General features: G+C 38.1%; 1 protein-coding gene across 3 annotated transcripts in view; it reads left to right on the top strand.

Annotated features, from left to right (window-relative positions):
• The window catches only part of LOC150085010 (leucine-rich PPR motif-containing protein, mitochondrial-like), a 380,604-nt gene extending 364,525 nt beyond the window's left edge, over window positions 1-16,079 (top strand). For all 3 annotated transcript variants that reach the window (XM_090376735.1, XM_090376734.1, XM_090376736.1), the window contains 2 exons: window positions 9,813-9,973; window positions 15,861-16,079. In XM_090376735.1, coding sequence (XP_090232861.1) covers window positions 9,813-9,973; window positions 15,861-15,956 — 257 coding nt within the window. In that variant the 3' untranslated portion in view covers window positions 15,957-16,079. The remainder of the gene's footprint in view (window positions 1-9,812; window positions 9,974-15,860) is intronic.
• Window positions 16,080-21,973: the final 5,894 nt, after the last annotated feature.

Raw genomic sequence — 21,973 nt, 5'->3', positions numbered from 1 at the left:
CTATCCAGTTATGCAAATGTGACCCCAATCCACAAAGGAGGATCAAAGGAAGACACAGGTAATTACAGACCTGTTAGTTTAACTTCTGTTCCAGGGAAATTAATGGAGGCACTGGTTCAAGAAGCACTGCAGTATCATCTGACAAGACTTCAGTTATAGCAAGGACACAGCATGGGTTTGTTAAGGGAATTCTTGTCTGACAAATTTGATTGTATACTATGATGTAGTCACAAAGGAACTGGATGCAAAGAATAACTTTGATATCATATATTTGGATCTTAGAAAGGCCTTTGATACTGTTGCACATGGAAGACTGCTGCACAAATTGGAGCAGAGTGGGATTGGAGGCAAATTGCTGCTATGGATAAAGAGATGGTTGAGTGGGAGAAGACAGAGTGGTAATCAACACTGCTCTTCGTAGACTAATGTTATTAGTGGAGTTCCTCAGGGTTCAGTGTTGGGTCCATTATTGTTTTCTGTATTTATAAATGATATTGATGATATATCAAACTTAATGTCCAAGTTTGCAGACAATACAAAGGTTGGCAGGGTTGTTAAGGACACTAATGACAGTACACTGCTGCAACAGGATCTAGAAAAGTTGAGCAGATGGGCTGAGAGGTGGCAAATGAAGTTTAACATTGACAAATGTAAAGTACTATATATGGGAAATAGTAATCCCAGAGTAACGTATCAACTCTGTGGTACCACACTGACAGTGGTAGAGGAAGAAAAGGACCTGGGGTAATTGTGCAAGCAGATATGAAGTTTTCTGTGCAGTGCAGATGGTCTGCAAGAATAGCTCATGGTGTCTGGTGTCTGGTCAATGATATACAGGAATTTTCTTAGCAGGGATAAGTAGGTGATTATCCCCTTGTATAAGGAAATGGTCAGGCCACACCTTGAGTACTGTATGTATGTCTGGAGGCCTCATTTTAAGAAGGATGTAGAAGTGTTTGAATGAGTACAGAGAAGGGCAACAAGATTAATGAACAGAACAAAGGGCTGCTCTTACAAAGAAAGGTTTTAAGTTTTCTTAAGTTTTGTAAATTACAGTGTCTGGAGACTAGGCACCTGTGAGGTGATTGATTGAGGTGTATAAAGCCTTGAATGATAGAAGTTGATAGCAGAACTTGACAAACGTTTGGAGCGAGTGGATGGGTGAAGTAAGGGTGGTTTGTTTTTTTTTTTTTTTTTAATTTTAGGCTGATGCTATATAAGTTTTTTTCTTGCATCATGTGCCCATGCTAATGTCCAGTCATATTGTGACAATCAAATTCTCTGCTTGTGGGACTGTTAGTGACCCTAGATATAAAACCCATGTGCTAGTCCTGAAACTGCACCTAGTGTACTGGAGGTGAACATTCAGGTGCTAACCATCTTCAGGGGTCAAGGTGTGGCATCCACACCACACAGATGAATGCTGCCCCTCTGTGTTACCAAGCAATACTAGGTGGTAGATGATGCTCATCAACTAGTGCAATACTGGCACTATGATTATTGAAGACTTGAAGTGGTGGACATCATGTTTGATCTCCAGAGAAAAGCTCCACCCCTCTCCATCTCTTCCATCGTGCAGTATGATTAATGTCTTTTGAGGTTATGATGGATATCAAGGTGAGCTCCAGTCTTCCTTACATTTTGAGGGTACAGCTCTAAAACAGTGTTTGCACACTGGCTGCTAGATAGTCCACCAGACTGGACCTATTGGTAACTCTATAGGAGGCTTCCGGATCAGCTAGTGCATTATCTTGCTGCCTCTACTCGTCCAGTTAATGACCAGAGGGAGTCTGAGTAGCGTGTATGCAGGGGGCATTGTCAAGGCCACGTTATGTCGAAGAGCTGGGTATATTCTTGCTGTCTGTATGCCCTATCCAAAAACTTCAATTCTTGATTGACCATGTCCTCCCTACCCTTTCTTGCTACTGAATTCATAATAAATAGTCAAACTAAGATAACAAATTTATCAATGAAAAGATCTAATCGTCCAAAACACTTCCTTGTTCATTTCACAAATATATGTGGTCTCAGTTCCAATCTCAGTGATGCATTTGGACTTATTAGTCTTCCAAACCCCATGTACTTTTTCTGCCAGAATCCCATTAATCAGTTGATTCAGCCACTGCTCATCTCGGTTGTCCTGATTATTCACTGTGTGATTCCTTTTGTTTCAAAGTTGGTACTTGTGCATTGTCCATTCTGTTATTCACTGCCAGAGACTCGATAATTTTGAATCTCTTCTTTTCGACCTTCTCTGACTTAAAATTTCTCTACCATATTCTGTCAGATTCATCTGTTGCCTCTATCATTCTTCCAACTCCACTAATCACTTGGAACTATCTAGCTTCCCCTCATTGAAACCACTTTCTCCAGTCCAATTTTCCTAACAGTGAGGTAATTTTTCTTGGTGATTTTAATGGTCACAACTCCAGCTGTTCGAGAAACTGAGGCTTTCGCAATTACTAATGACCTTGCACAGTTTGTTCATTTTCCTTCCAGAATACCAGATGATCCTAATCACACAGCCAAGGCTCTAGATCTTTTCTCACAAACAACCCTTCTAAGCACGTGATTGAGGAATGATCCTCTAAGCACCTCAGATCACAACTTAGTGATGGTCTCTTTACCATTGGAGCCCTTCTCTCATGGCCAATCTCAACCAATGTTTGGCATTACAAGAATGCAAAATGGGATGATCTGTAAAATTTATTTTCCTTGCTTAGATTACTGTTTCAAATCTTTTGATGTCAGTGTTAACTCAGACCATGTCTATGAAATTATTCTTGTTGTGAGGAAATCCTTTATTCCACACTGCACCTTAAAATTTCATTCTTTATCTAACTATGTTTTCCAATAAATTTGTTAACGCTGTTCAAGATAAGAATGTGGCATATTGCAATTGGCTTGCATCCAAATCTCCAGATTCAATTTCTGCCTACATGAAAGCTTGCAAGAATTTCAAAGCAGTTATTAATCAATCCAAACTAGATTTTGAACAGGCTAATGGTAGAAAACTTGTTTCTTGTCCAAATGGTAGTCAAGCATTCTGATCTCTTGCCAAAGCTATTTGGCTCCACCTCTATCAAAACTAGATGTTTCTATTGCCACCTCAGCTAAAGATAGAGCTGACCTGCTAGCATCCTACTTTTCTTCTAATTCATATATTGGTCTTGGTAAACTACCTACTTCCATTTTGTGCCTCCTGAGATCTTCTGTCAAAAGTGTGTCAGATGAATTTTGAATACCCTTCATGCCAAGAATGCCAGGTCCTAATGTTATTTCTTCACTTATTTTCAGAACCAGAGCTCTTGAGTATACTCCTGTTCTACACCACTTTTTTACACTTTCTTATTCCACTGGTGTTTTCCCTTCTACTTGTAAATTTGTTCATATCCAGCCAATTCCTAAAAAGGGTGACAAATCCTTTCCATCCAATTATTGTCCCATTGCACTCCTACTCTTTCTAAAGTAATGGAGAAATCCATTAACTGCCAACTTCTAAAATATCTAAACCTTCCATCTGATCATTGATTGCCAGTACGGATTCTGTCAGTCTCAATCCACTTGTGATATACTGGCTTATGTTATTCATCTTTGGACAAACTCGGTGAAAAAGTTTGAAACTCAAGTAGCTGCTCTTGACTTTTCTAAGGCTTTTGATTATGTTTGGTATGAAGGTCTCCTAAATAAACTTCCATCTTATGGTTTGCCTAATGCTTTTTGTAATTGGGTATCCAGTTTTCTCTCTGACCACTCACTGCAAATGATGGTAGATGGTTCTCTGTCTTATAACTTTTACAATAATGCCAGTGTTCCCCAGGGTTCAGTTCTTTCTTCTGCTCTTTTCCTCTTGTATATTAATGACCTTCCATTGATCAGAAATCCTATCCATAATTTTGCTGATGATGGCACATTGCATTTCACCTTCCAGTTTGAGAAACCTAGCCTTGTACAAACAGCTTCAACTTCTTGAATATCCACTATCAATTCTGTAAATGCTGATCTCCATTTAATTTTACGTGGTAGATGACTCTCATCAACCGATGCAATACCGCCACTTTGCTTATTGGAGGCTTGAAGTGGTGGAACCCATGTTTAGTCTCTAGAGCTAAGTTCCAGTCAACCCTTCACTATCTCTTCCATCATGCAGTATGGCTGATGACTTTTGAGGTTATGATGAACATCATGGCGAGATCCAATCTTCCTTACATTTCGAGGGTACAGATCTAAAACGGTGTTTGCAGGCCGGCCACTAGTTAGTACACCGGACTGAACCTAGGTCCGGTATAACTAGTATATTTGTGTATAACTACTATATAACTCTCTAGGAAGCTTCCGGATCAGCTAATGTATAATCTTGCTACCTCTACTCTGCCATGGTGTGACTGGAGGGAGTCCGAGTAGTGTGAATGTGGGTATATTCATACAGCATGTCCCGCCCACTTTTTCTTACTATTCAATACACCATGAATTGTCAAACTAATATAGCAAGCTTATCTGTGAAAAGATCTAAACCTCCCAAGCACTTCCTAATTCATTTCACAAATATACATGGTCTCAATTCTAATCTCAATGATGTCCATTTCCACTTGCAGTCTGCCAAACCCCATGTACTTTTCTGACAGAATCTCAGTTATCGGTTGATTCAACTACTGCTCATCTCAGTAGCCCAAATTAATTGCTGTATGATTCCTTTCGCCTCAAAGGTGGTACTTGTGCATATGTCCATTCTGATATTCCCTGACAGAGACTTGGTAATTTGGAATCACCTCTTTTCAATCTTCTCTGGCTTAAAATCTCTCTACCTCATTGTGTCAAATTCATCTGTTGTCTCTACCATTCTCCCAATTCCACTAATCACTTGGAGCTCTTTGACTTCCTCTCTTTGCAACTTGACTTTCTCCAGTCCAACTTTCCTAACAGTGAAGTAATTTTCCTTGGTGATTTTAATGTTCATAACTCCAGCTGGCTTCCGTTTTCTAGTCACACCGATCCAGCTGGTCGAGATGCTGAGGCTTTTGCAAGTACTAATGACCTTGCATAGATTGTTCATTTACTTACAAGAATACCGGACAATCCTAATCATACAGCCAACATTCTTGATCTTTTTATCACAAACAACCCTTCTAAGTACACAGTCGAAGTGAGAGGTCCTTTAGGCACTTCAGATCACAACTTGGTGATTCTCTCTTCTCCAATGGAGCCTTTATCTCATGGATATTCCCAACCTCGTATTGTTTGGCATTACAAGAATGCAAAATGGGATGACCTGCAAGATTTCTTTTCTTCTTTTCCTTGCTCGGATTACTGTTTCAAAACTTCTGATGTCAACGTTTGCTCAGATCATGTCAGCGAAATTATTCTTCTAGGAATGGAATCCTTTATCCCAAACTCCACTTTAAAATCTCGTCCTTTATCTAAACCTTGGTTTTCCAATAAATGTGCTAAGGCTGTTCAAGAGAAGAATGTTGCATATCGTAATTGGCTTGTTTCTAATTCTTCAGTTTCATTTTCTGCCTACACCAAAGCTTGCAACAATTGTAAAGCAGTTGTTAATCGGTCCAAACTAGAGTTTGAATGGGCTAAGAGTAGAAAACTTGCTTCTTGCCCTAATGGTAGCCGAGCATAGTGATCTCTTTCCAAAGCTGTTGGCCACAACTTTTGCCCATCTCTGTTCCCACATCTGTCCAAACCAGATGGTTCCATTGTCACTTCCGCCAAAGATAAAGCTGACCTGCTAGCATCCCATTTTTCTTCCAACTCATGTATTAATGAACTTGGTAAAACACCTCCCACCATTCCCAACACACTCCATTCAATGCCTCCTGTGGTCTTCCGTCAAAAAGATGTCAGGAGGATTTTTACGAATCTTAATGCTAAGAAAGCTCCAGGTCCCGATGGTATTTCTCCACTTTCTCAAAACCTGAACTTACTCCTATTCCTTTCTGCCTTTTTTCACTTTCTTATTCCAAAGGTGTTTTTCCTTCTGCATGGAAATTTGTTCATATCCAGCCAGTTCCTAAAAAGGGTGACAAATACCTCCCATCCAATTATCGTCCCATTGCAATTACTTCTACTCTTTCTAAAGTAATGGAGAAATCAATTAACCGCCAACTCTTAAACTACCTAGAAACCTTTCGTCTGATCAACGATCGCCGGTATGGATTCCGTCAGTGTCGATCCACTGTGATATTCTGGCTTATGTTACCCATTTATGGACTAATTCAATGGACAGGTTCGGTCAAGTTTCTCTTGACATCTCAAAGTCTTTCGATCGTGTTTGGCATAAAGGTCTTCTAAACAAGCTTCCATCTTACTAGATAACCAATTACTGTTTTTAGTAATTGGTTATCCAGTTTTCTCTCTGATCGCTCACTGAGGGTGATGGTAGATGGCTCTCTGTCTTCTAACTTCTCCACTAATGCCGGTGTCCCCCAAGGTTCAGTTTTTCCCCCCACTCTTTTCCTCTTGTATATTAATGACCTTCTTCCATTGACTGGAAGTGCTATCCATAGTTTTGCTGATGATAGCACATTGCATTCTACTTTCCATTTTGAGAAACCCTGCCCTGCTCAATCACTTCAACTTCTCGAAAATCTGCTACCAATTCCTTAAATGCCGATCTTCAGGTAATTCTCCAGTTGGGCAAAGATAACTTAGTTGATTTCAACTCTTCTAAAACTCAGTCTTGTCTTATATCCCGCAAAAAGGATTCTTCTGCTCCTTTGCTTATCTTTAGTGACACTCCGATTTCTAGGCAAAATGATATATCTCTTTTGGGGATTACCCTGACTTCTAATCTCTCTCTCTCTCTCTCTCTCTTGGCACAAGCACATTACAATATTTCTTCCTCTGCATCTAAATAACTTGGTTTTCTCTTTCGCTCTCGGCATTACTTTTTTCCCAAACAGCTGCTCACTCTGTATAAATTGCAAATCCACCCTGCCATGGAATATTGTTCCCACATCTGGGGTGATGCCTCCAAAACCTCTCTCGGGCTTTTTGATTCCATTCAGAAGAAGGCAGTTAGGTTAATTAATGATTCATCTCTAACAGAGTCTCTCCACTCGCTGTCTCATAGATGTACTGTTTCTGCTGCATGCCTCTTTTACAGATACTTCCATGGGTACTGTTCTTCTGAATTGGCTTCTATAATTCCCGCTGTCTCTCTCTCTCTCTTTCAAAACAGTTCGAACACGTGCCGCCACCAGCCAACATCCATTTACTGTCCAACTTCAAACTCACAGAACTAACTTTTCGATTTCCTCATTTATTCATTCAAGTACCGTTTTCTGGAACAACCTTCCTTCATACGTATTTCCTGAAAATTACAGTCTACAGAAGTTCAAGTCCAATGTCAACAAATATCTTCTTTCGTTTTCTCAACCTCCAACCCAAGCACGGTACTAAGTACTATAGGTTCTAATACCTCTCATGTTCGGAGTTTACATTAAAAAAAAAAAAAAAAAAAAAAAAAAAAAAAAATTCTCCAGTGGGGTAGAGAAAATCTAGTTGATTTCAATCCTTCTAAAACTCAGTCCTGTTTTATATTTTGCAAAAAGGTTGCTTCTGCTCCTATACTTATCTTCGATGACACTGATTTTTAGATGAAATCACATATCTGTCAGGAATTACCTTGACTTCTAATCTCACTTGGAATAAGTACTTCACTAATTTTGCTTCCTCTGCATCTATAAAAATGGGTTTTCTCTTTCACTCTTGGCATTAGCTTTCTTTCAAAATAGCTGCTCACTCTGTACAAATCACAAATCTGCCTTACCATGGAATATTGTTGCCACATCTGAGGTAGTGCTTCCAAACTTCTCCCAGGCTTCTAGATTCTGTTCAAAGGAGAGCAGTTAGGTTAATTAATGACCCATCTCTAACAGAGAGTCTCTCTACTCTCTGCCTCATAGATGTTCTGTTTCTGCTGTATGCTTTTTCTGTAGAACTTTCATGATCACTGTTCTTCTGAATTTGCTTCTATAATTCCTGCTCTCTTTTCCAAACCAGTCCAAACATATACCATAACTAGTCAACATTTTTTTATTGTCCAACTTTAAATGCAACTTTTCTTCCTCCTCACATATTCCTTCAACTTCTGTTTTCTGGAACAATCTATCTCAATATGTAGTTCCTGAAAATTACAGTCCAGAGAAATTCAAGTTTAATGTTAAGAAGTATCTTCTGTCACATTCTCAACCTTCAACCCATCATGTGTTTAGTCCAATGATTTTCAGCTCTTGGAAAGGCTTACGGAGAGGAGAGCTGATTTTGAAATTACCAAAATCTGTGTTGTGCTGCATACTATCAGATTGGTGTCCTTTCTATATACAGGAATTTTGCTAGCAGGGAAAAGGAGGTGATTGTCCCTCTATATAAGGCAATGGTCGCCTTGAGTACTGTATACAGGTCTGGAGGCCTCATTTTAGGAAGGATGTAGATTTACTTGAGTGTGTACAGAGAAGGGCAACAAGATTGGTGCGGGGAATGAAAGGATCCTCTTACCAAGAAAGGCTTAAGTTCTGCAAATTGCAGCGGCTGGAGACTAGGTGCCTGCGAGGTGATCTGATTGAGGTGTATAAGGCCTTAAATGGGTTGAGCATGCTGAATTCTGATGGGATTCTTCCAGTTGTTCAGATTACAAACCTAAGGGGGCATAAATTCAAATTGAGGAAAGACAGATGTAGAATAGTTGTGCGGAAATTTGCCTTTAGCCAGCAGGTGGTTAATTGCTGGAACAAACTTCCATCTGTCATTGTGGAAGTTGATAGGATAAATAAATTTATGGAGGAACTGGACATTTAGAGGGAATGGTGTGATTTTTTTTTTTTTTTTTTTTTTTTTGGCTGATGCTGCATAAGCACATACACTTGCTTTCTTGTATCACATGCCATTATTACTACTACTATTTTCTCTTCTTCATTCCTCTCCCACGGTCTAGGTAACAAAAAAAAAAATAATAATAATAAAAATAAATCACATGTAGCCATATCACGCAAAATAAAAGTTGAACTCACAAATTCATATTTTGCCAAAAAATTCTGGACAAGTAGAAAAAAAATGCATTATTTCTGCAATTGAATGTAAAAGAATGTGGCCCCCTTTAACATTGCATCTGACAAAAAGGAGGGGAGCAAAATATCATCTACTTGCTACATATTTAATACTAATTTTCTAATGTTTCTTACTTTAATATAAAGCGACCTTGTTTCGATTCTTGCTCTTTTCAAAATAAAGTATGGAGTTGAGTGTGCTTAGTGGTTATTACGACACAAATAGGATGAAAAGAAAAGGAAAATTTTATTCAATTTTTTATATGAAAAACAGAAGTGAATACCAAAGAGTTCAACTTATATAGTTGTTTGTTCCATTTAATTATTAGAACTGAAAATAATTTTCCCTTTAACATAAGATTGAAAAGTGAATCAGTAAGCTTACTTAGTTTAGTGTCAGCACAAGTCTCACTTAAAGTATAAATCAGTTGTATAAGTAAATTCTGTTGGAAGTGTTCTTTTTAAAAGCAGAAAATTGTATAGATGGAAAAGTATAAAGCATTTATTATACATTTGTTTTGATAACTAAGTGTTAAGTTTTATTATTAAAACCTTGTTTAGGAAAAATCTTTTGTTCTGCATAAATAAAATGCATTGATTAAAAAGAGAAGGGAATCTGAATTATAGAATTATTAGTTTTACTGTGCATATTTCTGTATGTATATATTTATTTTATTTTTCAGCTAAAGCTGAAATAATTTATACTTTTTTTGTTGTTACTAAAACCATTCTATTCCATACACCTTTCATTTTCAGTACAACAGAAAAGGTTGGATGATGCTTTATGTGTTATTGAAGAAGCAGAGTCCTTTGGTATTAGCAGAGAAGATATTACAAGGTCAAGTCTAATAAATCTGAAGTTTGCTTTAATGGATGCAAACAGAATGGTCCCATTTGAAATTCCTGGTAATCAACAGGTAAGTTATTGATGTAATTTTTCTCTCAAAATTTTGTTTACCGTAATACCGGATGCAGATTTTCATTTATTTATTTTTGATCTCCAAATATATTTTAAAATTCATTTACTGTAGTGAGCACATTAGTTAACTTATTGTTATCAGTTTAGCAGAGCTGAGTCAAAGTGCTATGTTGTCCTAAACCAACTTTTCTTTTGTGCCCATGGTCTCCATTTCCATTCATACAAAAAAAGTTTCAGTTCAAAAATAAAATATAAATTTTTTGATATAATTTTATTGTTTTTATTTCATTAAGTTCATTTTATTATAATCTTGAAATAACATATAATTCATTAATTTACATTTAATTTATGTGCAACATTAATTATTACATACTTGTTCAAATTTCAACTTAAAAGACTTTTTTCAACTTCAAAGCTTTTCTCGACATTAACAACTGTAAAGCTTTGGATCATTTCATCCAGGTCGCAATCTTTAGTAATGGTGCATTCGGGCGATAAGGTTGCCAACCCATCCAATCAAACTTGTATCATTATAGAATAGAGATATAAATTTTGAATAACTTCATCTCTGAAAATTTCCATTCTGCTATGGCCACTGATATTGGAAATGTTACAAAAATTCTCAGATGTTGAATTATTTAAGCACATAAATTTCAAGATTTTGAGTAGAGAATAACTGCCTTCAAAATGATTTCACAAAATTTTTAAAAGATATCATCTTTTAAAGGCATAAAAGGTGATATTGTTGTACCTGTTGGCACTAATGACATTGAGTAGGAGATCTGCAAACTTACTTAACAAGTACAGATCAATGCTGAAAAGAAGTCGCGAGTTTGGATTAAATTTGAAGGTGTCTGCAATTCTGCCCAGACACCATAGGAGAGAGTGTACGATGAGAGCCTTGTCAATCAATGTGGCCCTAGAGGGAGTGTGCAAGGCTAATGGGTGGAATTTTTCTCAGCATAGTCTCTGCTTGTTAACACGAGGAGACTGCTTCTACAGGGATGGGATACACTTCAATAGAAAGGGTGCATGAATATTTGCTGATGCTATCAAGGCAGTGTTAGGTGGGTTGGAAAACTGCTAGCTCGGAGGATTCACAGATTAATAGATTAACAGTAGCTGTAGGCAGAGGTGAAAGTGATTCTTGCACTGCTTTTATTGGGATGAGCAGCAGCCTGGAGAGCAAGTTTCTGGGGATTTCATGTACCATGAAGACTTCCGTGGGAGTCTTCATGAAACAAGTAAATACATGAGCTGTGTTAGAATAACTAAGAGTAAGAACAGGTGCATGTATTACTTGCATGGACACCAGTGCTAGGAGTATAGTAAATAAATCTGATGAATTTGAAGTGCTGGTGAAGACATCAAAGGTGGATATTATTGTGACATCAGAGACATGGTGTTACACAGATGTAAGGAATGCAGAATTCGAATTTGGGAGGGGTACAATGTGTACAGAAAGGCTCATGGGATAGAATTGAAAGGAAGGGATAGGAATGGAGCACGGGTTATGCTGTTAAGAAACAAAATCTAAAGCAATGAATCCAGTTGACCTGGATGGACACAGCAATGTTGAGTCAGTTTGATGCAACATAAACACTGGGAAAGCAAAAATGATGGTAGGAGTATGTTATAGGCCTAATGTACAGCAAACAACTGTACAGAGAAATAGTGGGTCAATAAATCAGACTGTCTTATAATGGGGGATTTTAACTTCCCAGATATTGATTGTAACTTAAGGGTTAGTCACCTGCATACCAGCAAGACTTTTGTAGATTTATTAGATGATTGTTTTCTACAGCAGCATGTTCGAGAGGCAACAAGAGGGAGTGATACTAATGATCTGATTATTAAAAGTGATTATTCATACATTAAGAATCTGCAGGTAAAGGAGCCACTTGGTGGCAGTGATCACAATTTAATGATGTGGGATTTACTTAATGGTGTAACTACCATAAGAGATAAAGGGAAGGGTTTTTGCTTTTGTAAATGTGACTACAGTGGTCTCAAACAGCTTTTAAGTTCTTTACAGTGTGACCGACTGACGATGTTACCAACAGCAAATTCTAAATGTAAAAGCATTCAAGGAATTATTCTTAGAAGGTACTAGATATTTCATACCAACTAAGAAATACTATTCAAACTTTAGGCCTGAATGGATGTCAGATGAACTAATGAGACTTATGGCAGAGAAGAAAAATGCATTGGATGCATGTATAGTAATCATGGCATGTGATGCAAGAAAGCATGCATATGAGCTTATGTAGCATCAGCCAAAAAAAAAAAAAAAAAAAAAAAAAATTCTTAGATATATGTTAATCTCTAATGAATTCACACCTGTACTACTGACATGGGGTTCCACAGTAGATGACTCAAGTGACATCCTCTCCTCGCTTCTGATCATTGTTGACAGTGAATTCTGTGGTGTCAACAACATGCTGTTGGACACTGGAGAGAGCTGTCCATCAGCATGTTGTTGGGTAGCATACCAGGTGCACCCTGCTGTGTTGCATTTTTTCACTGACAGCTGATAATGCACTGTGGCATCAGGCCCACACTGCATGGGTGGTTCAATAAACAGTGAAGATACACTGAATTATGACCACCTATCCAATACTTTGTAGCTCCTCCTTTTTCCCTCAGTACAGCAGCTATCCGACGTGGAATTGATTCAACAAGATGTCGGAAACAGTTGGGAGGTATGGCCAACCAAGCTGTGTGTAATGCAGTCAGCAATGCCAGTATGGAGGTGATTGGTGTACCAAACACCTGATTTGTCTTTCCATAGTGTCCCACAAGGGATTGCTATGGGATTGATATCGGGGAAGTTTGGAGGCCAATTGATATGCTGGAAGTCAGAACTGTGTTTCTCAATCCATTCCCGCACAACAAGTGCCCGATGGCTCGGTGCATTGTCATCTTGGAAGACACCATCGGCATTCGGGAAAAGGTGTAACATAGCGGAGTGTACACAGTCAGCAAGCAGTTGACGATAGCAGAGACCACTGATACGTTCCACGTGGCACCTCCGTAGCCAGGTGGGAAGGAGCAGCAGTGCGCAGCATACAGCACACACTTCTTGATTAGACCGAGGTTCGAGCCCGTCACCACCAAATACAGAGGATGCGGAAAGGTCAAGGAATGACCACCGCATATCCCAGAGCAATGTGGCCTTAGTTACTAATGCTCCTAAAAACCAACCAAAACAAACAAACGTTGTTCCACATGCATCAGGGGTCCAAGTTCCTGCCAGTGAAACATCCCCCACACCATACAAGCGCCTCCACTGGACTGGATACCATGCATGATGGATCAAGAGCCTTGTGTTGTTGACGCCAAATCCGTACGCGACCATCCATGGTGTGGAATAAATAACGTGACTCATCCGACCAGCACACCTTCTTCCAGTCTTCTAATGTACTTGCATGCTCTTTGCACCAGGCGTGTCTTTTACGCCGATGAACCTTGGTTAGGAGAGGATGCTGTAGGGGTTGTCTGGTATAGCTCATACGTGCGACTCATGGTCAAGCTAGATATTGTTCCGGGTTGGCCTATGTCGTATTGGGTAGTCAGCTGTTCAACAGTGCTGTGACTGTTCACTTGTACGAGTCATCGGACCTGGCGCTCACCTCTAACATCAACCTTTTGCTGTCCTCTGCAGTTTTGCCATCACATCATTGTCTGACCATTTGGTGCCAGTCGTAGTACACTAACTATGGCAGCTCTCGAACACCCCACCAGTTCAGCTGTTTGGGAAATCAAGCACCAGCTCATTGAGCACCCACAATCTGTCCTTTGTCAAAGTCCAATAAATCCTCCCTTTTACCCATCATGCTCAGAATTTTACTACCTACTGAACCACTAACACCTTATCTATGCTATGTAAGTCGACTAACTCTGCACTCTCCTACCTCACGTAGTCAACAGGTCGCATTTAGTGTATATCACCCATCTTGATTGGTCTGCAAATTTGGCTCACCTGAATCGTAACGAACACCTGTGGGATGTTTTGGAGTGAGAAATGAAGCATATGGACATGCAACTTTTCTCCAATTTGACACTCTGGAAAGTCTTGCCGGCAACATGGTTGTACATTCCTACGGATGACTTCAGACATCTAGTGGAGTTAATGCCTAGGCAAATAGCGATTATTATCTGTGCAATCAGTGGCCTAACACAGTATATTAGGTAGGTGGTCATAATTCAGTGATCACTGAGTGTATATATTCAAAAAATTAAATAAAATTAGAACATTAAAAAAATTGTTCATATGCAAATTAAAATAGTCATACAAAATCTGAATTTTGAAGTATTGAAACTTGTATTAGGAATATATGTGTATCAAAATTCGAATATTTGCCCTTCGCCACATACTGTACATTGCAGTTTTCAGAATTTTTTCCCTGAAGATGATTATCGTGCATTGATCTTGCAGCTATGTATATTTCCTTTATTAATTTATTTTTTAAATAGTAAACTGTCTGTGTGAATGATTTTTAACAAGTGTTCTATTTCATATACAAGGTGCCACCCAAAAGTTCCCGAAATGTATTTATAAAATAAATTAAACTCGCCCTGGATCTTATTCGCCACCATCATCTTTGAAGTAGTCCCCTTGTGAGTGCAAACATCCCAGCACTTCTCCCATTATTTTAATGCATCCCGAAAGTCCTTTGTCATAGTGTTCAGCACCACCTGTGATTTGGTTTGTATATCCTCTACGCTGTCAAATCTTTGACCCTTCAGCTTCATTTTCATTCTTGGGAAGAGGAAGTTGTGGGGGGCTAAGTGTGGTGAATAAGTGGGTGCGGGGCGATTGTCTTGTTGGTGGATGCCAAAATCTGCTCTGAAGCGAGAGATGTGTGGATCAGCGCATTGTCATGCTTATGGACCCATTTCTTTGTGCGGCACTTCTCTAGACATTTCCTCCTGAAGGCTTCCCTTAACTGCCTCAGGATGTTGCAGTAGAACTTTGCATTGATGGTCTGGCTGGGAGGGATGAATTCAATGTTCAAAAACAGATCAGCATGGACTTCACATTGCTCCTCACTTGTCGGGCTTTCTTCAGTCAGGGTGAAATGGGCTCCACTGGGATGATTGTTGTTTGGTTTCTGGGTCATGCCCATATACCCAACTCTCATCACCAGTGACAACCGTAGAAAGGAAGTTTTGATCACTACTGGCCCATTCTTGAAGATCTCTTCTGACTTCCATGCGATGCTGCTTTTGGTCTTCACTCAGTAACCGTGTCACAAACGTGGCTGCATTCCTTCTCATGTTTAACTCGTTTTATAAAATCCGCTGACACATGCCATACAATAGTCATACAATGCCACAAATGTTGTGGATGGTCTGCCTGCAGTCTTCACTGATTGCTGCCCATACTTTTGCGACATTTTTCGAGGTGGTGCTCGATGATGGACGCCCAGAGTGATCGTCGTCATCAACCGACATTTGACCTTTTTTAAAATGGTTAAACCAGTAGTGACAAAAAGCATTGTCACAAAAAGCTTGTTTCAACTTCTTATGGGTTTTTGCTTAAGAAGAAATGGGTTAAGAAGGAAACAAAACTTGATGAAGCACTTTACTCTCCCACATCATCCATCAAAGAACTGCACATAAATGTTCAATGACTCTATCCAGCCCAACACCATGCGGCACACTGAATCACAAAGGATGCATACAGTGTTCCTAGTGCGACAAGTCCATACTAGACATAGTTCCCATGCAACATTCAAATTTTGGGAACATTTGGGTAGCACCTTGTATATCAAGTTTTTCAATTAACCAAGGTAGCAACTCACCTCAGCTATTGCTATGTTGGTTAATTGAAACCGTTTTTAGCAATATTACCAAAAAGTTTTTTTATTTTATCTTTTTAGCGTGTGACAAAGGAAGATTTGTCTAGTAGCTCTTCTGATTCTTCAGACGATGAAATAGTTGCTACAGATTCACGTGTTAAAACAAATATTAGCTAAAACTGAAACACCAAAGCTCTTAGTAGAGGAGCATTCAAATAAATGAGAGGTCAGGTACTTTGTAGTATAATGAAGAAATGGATTTGTGTCATAGTGATATCATTTTTTGCATAGATAATATATTAGATGCCATCATCATTGTCACAGATATCATACATAACTGTTTTTTAATTTTGTTTTCATTTTCATAAGCATTTTAAAATATTTGTTTATTAAAATCCATTACAAAAATTTGTTGTTCTGTGCTTATCATAATATATTACACTTGTTTTTGAATACTTAAATTACCATTATTCCAGTTATGTATTTTGCTGTTTATTGTCATCTCACTTTTTTGATATGCCTTAACTTTCCCTTAGAAAGTTTATTATTTATGCTGTTGTAGTTAGCATACAATCTGGTGTATAGGTCAACTTTATAAGGTTCACAAATACTATATTGCTTTCTTTAAGCAATGTGATATTCTCAGAGCATGGCCGAATTGAATTAAACATCTTAGAATAAATAAGACTATTAAGTCTTAATTTTTATCATGCCTTCTGATCTAAACAAAATTAACAGTACATGTGAGAGGATGGGGGTATTTTTATTTTGATCCACCATTTTTAAGCAAGTTTGCAACTCAAATTATGAGCACCACTCATTTATAGGATATGTGTTTTGGTGGGGGGAGAGTTAGTGTATCCCAGTTATGGTGTTTTTCCTTCTATCTTGAAAGAGATTGCCACTATTCAAAGTATAAGTTTATTTAGAATTCTGTTTACAGTATAGTTAAAACCAAATTTATAGTACATGCGAGGAGATCCTAGTATATCCTGATGAAGCCTGAAACAAAATTGAAATGTGCTTCATTACTCCGGTATTGTTTCATCACTGTTATTCATGTTGAGAAAGTGACTTTGTTGAATCAACTTCTCTTTATTATGTAGATTAATACAACCTTGGATGTAGCCCAGATTAATCTGACACGTAGGAACCAAAATACACCACTCTAAATTGATAACTACTCAGAACAATTTTGCTCAGAATAATGTTGAATTTACTTTTTCTCACCAAATGTTGCAGCAGTGTAACCATATATGATGTTATTCCAAAATATACTGCTGATTGGAAGTGATCCACTCTATCAGAGCTTATATATTTATCTCAAATTGAGTAGAGACATCCACATAAGGAAAAAATGATTATATTTGCTAGTCAAAATGAACATGTTCTCTCTAAGAATTTGAGTGACATCCATATATATGTGAGAGGATGAGGGTATTTTTATTTTGATTCACTGTTTTTAAGTGGCTCTCCACAGGAGTTATATAGCATGGTAGCAAGTCAAAAAAATGTGTATATCATTCCGCAAGATCTCTCTCCACAATGTATCTGGGCAAAAATTTGACCTAGCTGAGGGGCAAAGGGACATCCACATTTTGGAGACAGATCAGGTGATTGATCTTGATCTTTCAGCAAGACAATATCTGCTGCTAGGGGAGCAGCAGGTATTGTCTTGCTGAAATATGTTGGTACTGAACATATGAATGATAGAAGCACAGGTCTCAGGATGGAATCAGTGTAATACCTTTAAAACTCATATGATGACATTTTGCCTCCTATAGGTAGTATTTCCCCTACCATGACTTTTGCTGTTGGTAAAATGATGCTTCCTAGTGCAGGATGAATGATTCCCCATCCTATGTTTTCAGATATGAACATGGCAGTTTCCAGTTCCCAAACAAAATTGGTACTCATTGCTGGAGACTACGTTCCCATTCACCATGGCAATTAGCTCTTACACCATTAATCCTTTAATTCTGATCCAAACCATTACCTTAAATTCTATAATTAAAGGTGATGGTCTGAGTATTATCAACAGACTCATGTGATATTAAAGTTAAACTTTATTATTAGAAAAGGATTTTAATTATAATAATTTCTCTTTCCTTGTTTTACAATCATGGTTTATGGACGGAGCCTTTTTCATCCCATTAGCTACAATAATAATAAAGTAGAATATGTGCCACAAAATCTTCATGAAATAATAGACTTAGTATACCTCATCAGGGACTCAAGACTCCAGCAATCTACCAAGTGATGCACTCCCAATTCGGGCCTCAAAACAGAAACACCCAGTGCAAACTACTCTGGTTCAAAAGGACTTTGTTTTATTAGGAGACTATTGTCAGGGAAATGGGGAATGTTTTTTGTAATAAGGATAGGTGGAGTAGAACCAGGGTATGTCTGCCGGGAGAAACTATTAATGATGTCACCAACAGATTGTCAGATTTTAAGGGGGGTAAAGAAAATATTATTATTCATGTGGGGACTAATGACATTAAACGTACACGATCTGACGATTTGTTGGAAAAATACAGGACCATGCTGAGGAAATGCCGCGAGCTAGGCCACAATGTCTGTGTCTGCAATTCTGCCCAGACACGATAGGAGGGATTATATGTTAAAAGCATTGTGGATTAACTCAAGACTTTAAGGACTCTGCAAGGCTTTAGGGGGAAAATTTCTATCAGCTTGGCCCACACTTGTAGGTAGAAGGAATTTGTTTTGTAGAGACGGGATACACTTAAACAAAGGTGGTGCAAAGGTTTTTGCCAGTATTATTGAGGATACATTAAAGGTTCAGGGGAAACTGCTAGTTGGGGGGGGGGGGGTAATACTGACATGCGTTTATCTGATAATGTTGGTCAAAGTAACTCTTGCACATACCTCAAGAGTTCGTATCTGTTACCCCAACTGGACATATTATCTAGATGTTCTGGAGGCAGAAACGTTTCAAGTGAGCAGGTAGCTAATACCGGGGAAGAGAGCCTAAAAAACTTCAAGAGTTTTGTTAGGGTTGTTAAATATACAAGAACAGTAAGTCTTAATTATTTCTATAGTAATATTAGATTAGAAGTGTCGTCAATAAAATGAGCGAATTCGAACTGCTGGTTAAAAGAAGTAATGTGGACATAATAGGGCTTACGGAAACATGGTGCCATCTGGAAATAGGGAATGATGAGTTTCAGTATGGCTTGTTTATATGTATTTAGGAAGGATAGAGTAGATAGAAGGGGTGGTGGGTAATGCTTATCAGAAGCAGCCTGAGTGCAAGGGTGGAATTCAGGATCATTTGGATCAAATTGAAATTCTCAAGGATATTCAGCATGGTTTTGTAAAGGGAAAATCATGTTTAACAAATCTGGTTTACTATTTTGAAAGGGCCACTCACGAGCTAGATTTGGGGAATAATTTCGACATTGTTTATTTATATTTCAGCAAAGCCTTTGATTCAGTCCCACATGAGCTGTTGCTTTATAAGCTGGAACAGGTTGGAATCACTGGGAAAATGCTTAGATGGATAGAAGGATGGCTTCAGGGCAGGAGGCAGAGGGTTGTGATAAATGGCTGTTCCTCAGATTGGGTTGATGTAAGAAGTGGGGTTCCCCGAGTATCAGTATTAGGACCACTGTTGTTTTTAATTTTCATAAACGACATTGATGAAGAGATAGAGGGCGTGATGTCTAAATTTGCAGATGATGTTAAAATTGGTAGAGTAGTTAATGATCACTGTCAAGCTGAGCTTCTTCAGAGAGACCTAGATTGACTTCAGGAATGGTCAGAAAAATGGCAGCTATGCTTTAATCCAACAAAATGTAAGGTATTACACCTGGGAAACAGTAATCCCAAAATAACTTATTCACTTGGTGGCGTTCAACTAAACCCAGTACTGGAGGAAAGGGACTTGGGTGTTACGATACGGTCAGACATGAAACTCTCTGAGCATTGTAAACAGGTTGCAAGGAAGGCCCATGGTGTCCTATTGATGATCTATCGAACTTTTGCAAGTAGAGATAGGGACGTGATAATCCCATTATATAAGGCTTTTGTTAGACCACGTTTGGAATTCTGTGTTCAAGTATGGAGACCGCACATAAAGAAAGACATTGAGCTTCTGGAAAGGGCGCAAAGATGGGTAACTCGCCTGGTGAGATCAGCAAAAGGGCGTCCTTATGAAGAAAGACTTCGAATATGTGGATTGCAGGGTTTGGAAACTAGACACCTTAGAGGAGATTTGATTGAGGTGTTTAAGGCTCTGAGAGGCATTAGTAAAATGAATGAGGACGAAATTTTCAAGATTATAAATGATGCTAGAACTAGGGGACATAAATTCAAGTTACAGGGGGAGAGATTTAGATTGGACTGCAGTTAGTTTTATTTTAGCCAGTGAGTTATAAATTACTGGAATAGTTGCCTACATGGGTGGTAGAGGCTGACAGTATTAGTATTATTTCTAGGTATTAGTATTACTAATACTAATATCTAGAAATGTGTAGTGTGGGATCTTGTTTTGGCTTGTGACTTGTAATTTTTATCTTTATTTTTGAACAACTGAGTTTGTCTGTTTTCTTGCATGTGTCAGGTGTGAATAGGGAAGACCACCTTTTTCATAAGATTTGAATCTGTGCAACTTCTTGTGGCATTTCTTTAAACAAAGAAACAAAATGCTTCAATTCTTGAAATGCATTTCAAGAATTGAAGAGATATTAATAGCTGTAGACAGTATCAATGAAGAGTCTGACTGGGATAATAGGACATTGACAAAGACAATTATGGAGTGTTGCATATCGACTCGAGTAATGGGACATTGGAAAGGCAATTGTAGAATGTTTTGTGAAAACATTTGATGCATGTATCGAATGTGCTCAAATGACTTCCACTCTACCAAAGCTTGAAACGCCAACTGCATTGATATATTTAAGTAAATATGCTTAATTAAAACTGGAGTGCCTTTTAAGATATATCTTGTATATTAAATAGCACCCAATATTCAACTGCTTCTTTTTTTTCTTTTTTTTTTGCAAATGTATGCTGCATATGTTCACTAAAGCAGTGTTTCCCAACCAGTGTTCTGCACTTGGGATTCTGTACTGAGGAGTAAATGTTTCCATAATTTATTCACAAGTATTGTCTGTAAGATGTATTTGTAATAAGTGAGATCTTATTTAATTCCTTTTCTGGATTGTTTTTATGCTATGATATAGCATAAAAATTAACCAGAAATATTTGACATGACATCATAGTTACATCAAATTAAGGAATGTAAAAAAAAAATATATATATATATATATATATATATATATACAGGAACTCCCTGACTTACGTAATGGTTGCGTTCTGCAAAACGCTGCATGTCAGAATTTCCCCCATGCTTGTGCAGCACTTGCAGCTGTGCTCGCTGAATTGATTGAATCAAAAAAGAAATGTTCCATGAACATGTGAATAGAATTATTTATTTATTGTATTTATTCAATTTTTTATCTCATGCGCAGGAAAAATTACAAAAGCATGCAATTTAAAAAAAAATTTTAAAATTACAAAAAAAGAGAGGAGACAGGCATAACTTCATTAAGTTTTACCTCTTGAGCATCGTTGCCAGAATCAACGCCTTCAGCTGATAAGTACACTGCTGTGGAGATTTAGAAGGGGTCAGTCTCTCAACTTTAGGAAAGAACATATTAATGAATGACTGGACAGTCGCCTTTTCTCTTTTCATCATAGATTTCTTTATAGCAAGCAAGCATATCATTCACCCCTCTGTTAACTTTTAAGAATTGTTCGCTGTCAGGATCCATCTTCTGAAACCTCGGCATTGCCGATGCAATTTCACAAAATGCCATTGCCATCTCTCTCTGGTGATGAAGCATCTTGGCTCTTCATTTGGTTCATCTTGAGCTTTGTCAGCATTTTCTTCTTTCACTATCGCTGCCTGCTAGTCATCAATAAGTTCTTAGTTAGATTATTCCTTCTCTTCTTCCTATATCAACTCCTCCACGGCTTTGGCATCAGCCTCCAACTGAAGTAGCTTTGCAACCTTTACAATCTTATCTGTAACCTCTTCATATGATTTGTCTTTTTCAAATCCTTTGAAGCCTTTTACTTGCCATGAGCATATTTTTTTCCATGCACCATTTAAACAACTTTTAGTAATTTCCGCCCAGGCCTTATTAATGTTTAAGATGGCGTGGTAA

Source organism: Mastigoproctus giganteus, chromosome 6, assembly GCF_048544385.1.
Source record: "Mastigoproctus giganteus isolate SK-2022 chromosome 6, ASM4854438v1, whole genome shotgun sequence".
NCBI classification, from domain to species: Eukaryota; Metazoa; Arthropoda; class Arachnida; order Uropygi; family Thelyphonidae; genus Mastigoproctus; species Mastigoproctus giganteus.
Note: the sequence above shows the minus strand (reverse complement) of the source record. Positions and strands in the feature narration are given on the sequence as shown.